At 42.9% G+C, this 5274-nt stretch overlaps 1 protein-coding gene across 1 annotated transcript in view; it reads left to right on the top strand.

Annotated features, from left to right (window-relative positions):
* The window catches only part of LOC106517296 (cytochrome P450 2J6), a 25140-nt gene that overhangs the window by 4101 nt on the left and 15765 nt on the right, over positions 1-5274 (top strand). Inside the window, exons 2-4 of the mRNA XM_014008058.1 lie at positions 1738-1900; positions 1979-2128; positions 2241-2401. Coding sequence (XP_013863512.1) covers positions 1738-1900; positions 1979-2128; positions 2241-2401 — 474 coding nt within the window. The remainder of the gene's footprint in view (positions 1-1737; positions 1901-1978; positions 2129-2240; positions 2402-5274) is intronic.

Here is a 5274-nt window from a genome sequence, read left to right as displayed (position 1 = left end):
ATTCCAGTGAAATATATTTATGTTTGTGGTTGTAATGTGACAAAATATGGAAAAGTTCAAGGGGTATGAATACTTTTGCAAACCACTGTAAACATTTAAACCAGTTCCAGTTTCTCAAAGTTGAAATCTTGTATGGAACTCATGCTCTTCTGTGTCCATAAACTGCTGGGAGGGAGTACCTGGTTTTATGTTCCTGGACCTTGGATAGGTGATGGAAAACTGAAATCTGAACAACAGGGACAATTGAGCATGTCAAGGATTGAGGTGCTTAGCAGCCTGTAAGTGGCCCAGATTTTTGTGGTCTGTCCACACAATAAACAGTAACATAGCAGCCTTAAGCTAATGTCTTCATTAGGGTTGGTTAATGGCCAGTAGCTCACAATAACAATCATAGTTCTTCTCTGCTGGAGAGTTTGTCAGAGAAGGCACATGGGTGCAGCTCGCTGGGACAATACAGCACCCACCTCGGTGTCTGAGGCATCTGCCTCAACTACAGAATGCTTGGTGAGGTCTGGATGAACAAGGATGAGGTGAAATGTTCCTTAAATCTCTTGAAAACCTGTTTGGCATAAAATTTAATGACTAATGGATGGAGGTAAGTTTGATCATGGACCTACAAGTTGTCAAGTTCCTTTAGGTTGGTGTAGGTCAGTCACCTACTGCTTAGATCTTTTCTCTCCAAAAGCTTTGTGATATCTGTCAAACCTTGGTCTTGTGCTGTTCCAGGTCTTCATAAAATGAGTATGTTATCATGGTAAACAAATGTAAACACATTTAGGAAATCTCACAGGACAGTGTTTACTATTGCAGTATTCACTTTTGCTGCTCAACCAATGTCTTCAGCTTCATAGCTCAGACAAAGACAGGAAGGGACACTATCTTTAGATCATTTTGTCTCCAACCAAAAGAAAAATAAAAACACAAATCACAAACATACAGTAAATGAGAAATATAAGTTTCACCACTATCCCCTGAACTACTAAGGATTTAGAATTCAAATGCTGGGAACAGAGAATAATCAAATGGACAGGCTCAGTCTCTACAAAGCAATAACTTAGTGTGCAATAACTCAACACAGATGTTCTTCTGGGGATAGTGGGGTCTGCCCATTTCTATTGACTTCAGGTGGGTAGGTTTAGGGTAAGGCTTGGGGTTAGATTATAGAAATAAATTAAGTAAAATAATGGAACTCAATGCAAAGTCCCTGTGTAGGTAGTAACAAGAAGGAGAAGAAACAATATATGTGTATGACTGTGGTTCTGTATGAGTGTGTGTGTGTGTGTGTGGGGGGGGGGTACTTTGTGCAGCAGCAGTACATGTTTAGAAATAAGTCAGTTCATTTTTTAACAGTGTCAAGTCTGTTAAACAAAAAAGTCTTCATTATGTAAGGTCTGTATAAACACAGCACATTTCTGGATGCAGCTGTTTTTTCTGGTATCTGCAGCTGTAAATATGACTATGAGCCTGGGAACATTTAAAATCCTGTAATACCCCAGGAGACCTCAGAACCTGATGCACACAGAGCAGTTCTTGGTCCACTCTGCTTTAAAGCCCCTGTGACACCATATTTTTGTAAAATTAATCTGATACATATTGATAATAATCAATGTATTTTTACTACTTCTAGGTGGACATAGAAAATCTTTGTAGAAGTTAATTTCTGCTGGCATTATTAGTCATTTTATGGCAGATATTCCAACCTCTGAAGTAAAATAATTCTCCATCCTCTGTGTTCAGTTTGCAGAGAAATATGGAGACATTTTCAGCCTTCATCTCTTTGGTGAAAGAGCTGTGGTCATAAATGGTTACAAAAATGTGAGGGAGGCCCTGGTCGAACAGGGAGAGGACTTCGTAGATCGTCCCATCATTCCACTGTTCTCAGAGTTTTTCAGGAATAAAGGTACTTGTTAATGTGTTGTTTCAAAAAGTCAGTTTTGGTTGCGATAAATTCTACCTTAAATGTTTTTTTCTTTACAAGGTCTCGTGCTGTCAAGTGGTGATCTGTGGAAGAATCAGAGGAGATTTGCTCTTCACACGCTGAGAAACTTTGGTCTGGGCAAGAAAAACCTGGCACTTTACATCCAGCAGGAGTGTCAGTATCTCACAGAGGCTTTTGCTGAACAGCAAGGTACAAGAAGGTTTAAACATTTTCTTATGTTTTAATTGTTCATTCGAGATTCTATATGTTTTGACTCAGAATGGTTCATTTTTTAAAATCTGTTTTCTATTTTACTTGACAGGCAAGCCTTTTAATGCCCAATCACTGATACACAACGCTGTGTCCAACATCATCTGCTGTTTGGTGTTTGGGAGTCGGTATGAGTACAGTGACGAGCAGTACAAGACTATTCTTAAATATTTCAATGACATTGTCAAGTTACAGGGAGGATTTGCAGTACAGGTGAGCCTCTGTATTCAGAATATTGTACTGAATCATTTGATCAGTCCGAACCTGTTACACAGATTCTGTGTTTTGGATTTAAAAATATAATTGAAAACTATGAAGGTTTGAAATGAACTTAAAACACTTCATAACCAGTTTGTGTTGTTCCAACAAAGAGGTCAAACTTCATCAAGTAAACATCAATGCACTGATTAAATACCATATTTTATCAACATACTGTATTTATTACTGAAGCAGAGAGTTGCAAGGATGTTCCCTTTCTTCTTTTCTACCATCCATCCATCCATTTTCGTCCCTCCTCCCGGTGGGACGTGCCCGGAACACCTCACCAGGGAGGCGTCCAGGAGGCATCCTTACCAGATGCCCAAGCCACCTCAACTGGCTCCTCTCGACGTGGAGGAGCAGCGGCTCTACTCTGAGTCCCTCCCGGATGACCGAGCTTCTCACCCTATCTCTAAGGGAGAGCCCAGCCACCCTGCGGAGGAAACCCATTTTGGCCGCTTGTATCCGGGACCTCGTTCTTTCGGTCATGACCCAAAGCTCATGACCATAGATGAGGGTAGGAACGTTATCGACCGGTAAATCGAGAGCTTCGCTTTTCGACTCAGCTCTCTCACGACGGACCGGTACAGCGCCCGCTTTACAGCAGACGCTGCGCCAATCCGCCTGTCGATCTCCCGCTCCGTTCTTCCCCCATTCGTGAACAAGATCCCCAGATACTTAAACTCCTCCACTTGAGACAGGGCGACCCCCCTGACCCGGAGAAGGCACTCTGCCCTTTTCCGGCTCAAGACCATGGCCTCGGATTTGGAGGCACTGAGCCTCATCCCGGCCACTTCGCACTCGGCCGCGAACCGCTCCAGCGAGAGCTGCAGATCTCGTTCCGATGAAGCCAACAGGACTACATCATCCGCAAAAAGCAGAGATGCGATCCTAAGGCCACCAAAACAGATCCCCTCAACACCTCGGCTGCGCCTAGAAATTCTGTCCATGAAAGTWATGAACAGAATCGGTGACAAAGGGCAGCCTTGGCGGAGTCCAACTCTCACCGGAAACGAGCCCGACTTACTGCCGGCAATGCGGACCAGACTCTGACACCGGTCGTACAAGACCTGACAGCCCGTCATTTGCTGTAATCTGCTTTTCTACCAAAGCAGATTAAATATTTTTGCTTAGCACATCCAGAGTTTCACAGAAATATTGAAGTAGCTGCTGAACATTTGTTCATACTGACTTGCATAATATTGAAGGAAGGATTTTTCTAACTTTTCCTGTAGGATTTCTGCCTTTAAATCCACCTATGAAACATTTTAAATACACACCTTTTGCCCTTTTTAACCTGAAAAAGGCCAAAATCACCAAGAAAGCCAACGTTTCTGTTGCCTAAAACAGAACAGAAAATTTAGAAGTACTTGTTGCAGTTGGGCCAAACTCCACCTATTTGTTGAGTTGGGCAGTGTTGATAATTTTTGTACCATGGTATGACTTCTAAAGAATTTTGTGACACTGTATTACTGTGTGCGTGTGACAGGGATGTATGATATGTGACGTATTGAGTAAATAATACCTAGAGAATTTGCATTTCCTGCAAAAATAGAATAGAATTGCCTTTATTGTCATTATAATTTGCATTACAATGAAATTTTGCAGTTTAGAACACCCGTTCAAGAAGGACATACATGACAAACATGGGGGAACAAGGTAAACAGGTCATTCGCAACAGAGTCACGCTACCTTTTTGCAGTTTAGAAATACAGAATAGGAGAGATGAGTTAAAAAATTGCTCTGATCTTACATTTACATCAGAAACATAAAATCATATGCACAAAAACCACTCACGACAGAAGCAGACAGCTGGGCAGGGAGGGAGCTTAGGTCAGAACACAGGAGATGGGGCGGGTATCAGTTGAGTCGGTGACGGTGAGGGATGAGGGGCCTCCGTACTAGAACCGACCATAGCCCCCCAGAGTCTAGAGTCACATGATGTCATTTAGCTCGGCTCGCCAGAGTCAGAGTTCCCTCTCCTAGGCCTTGGGTTCATGGCCAGCATCAACACGGATGGGGTGATGGGGGTGGGAGGGAATCGGGCCTTTGTTGACATCCCATCCTGGGGAGTTTCAGATAAGCATGGCAATCAAGGCCAAAGCTGCTGGGAACCGAATGAATAAACACAATTGTTTTGGGACAAAACAGCCTTGAAGTTTTCTGCTGTTTTTAATGTCTTAACTGCATCTCTGAAAGTTGCGAAAAAACTTCAATCAGCCGAATTTCGGGGTCTCTTGCCTCTTCACCCAGATGTAATCCTACATGCCAGAGGCCTGCTCCTGAGCTGCAATCCTCGTCAGAACCACATCCACTTTGCGGCTTATCTCCCCCAGCTGTTGAGCCTGTCTGCTTCCGGCCCGGCACAAGCCTTTTAACGTGCCCAACAGCTCTTCAATGGCCTGGACCGCTGTTAAGGTCGCTTTAACTTTTCGATAGATCAGGACTTCGCCTCCTCCGATCAGCAGAAATCCAGTTATCATAAATCCAAAAATATACAAATCTTCCACGTCTTCAGTGGAAAGTAGTGCAAGACACAGCAGGTTCCAGCTCCCCCAAGAACCACTGACATGCCCTGCAGCAACCATTCCACTTGGACAGCTTTGTTCCCCTCGATCCAATCTTAATGTTGAAAAAATAGTATCAAATGCAGTGTGAATGCCTAATACTGAAAGAATTTTTCTGGATAGGTAAAAAGCTGAAAGTATCCTAAAAATAACTTAAAAAGTAACTGCAATCACCACAAAATAATAACTTAACTGTCTTATTTCCTGTTGTTCCAGGGAACTTATTACTATGTACAAGTGCAAGCATACAACATGAAGGGC

This window comes from Austrofundulus limnaeus, unplaced genomic scaffold (genome assembly GCF_001266775.1).
Source record: "Austrofundulus limnaeus strain Quisiro unplaced genomic scaffold, Austrofundulus_limnaeus-1.0 Scaffold47, whole genome shotgun sequence".
NCBI classification, from domain to species: domain Eukaryota; kingdom Metazoa; phylum Chordata; class Actinopteri; order Cyprinodontiformes; family Rivulidae; genus Austrofundulus; species Austrofundulus limnaeus.
The sequence above is the reverse complement of the archived record's forward strand: the minus strand, read 5'-3'. Positions and strand labels throughout refer to the sequence as shown.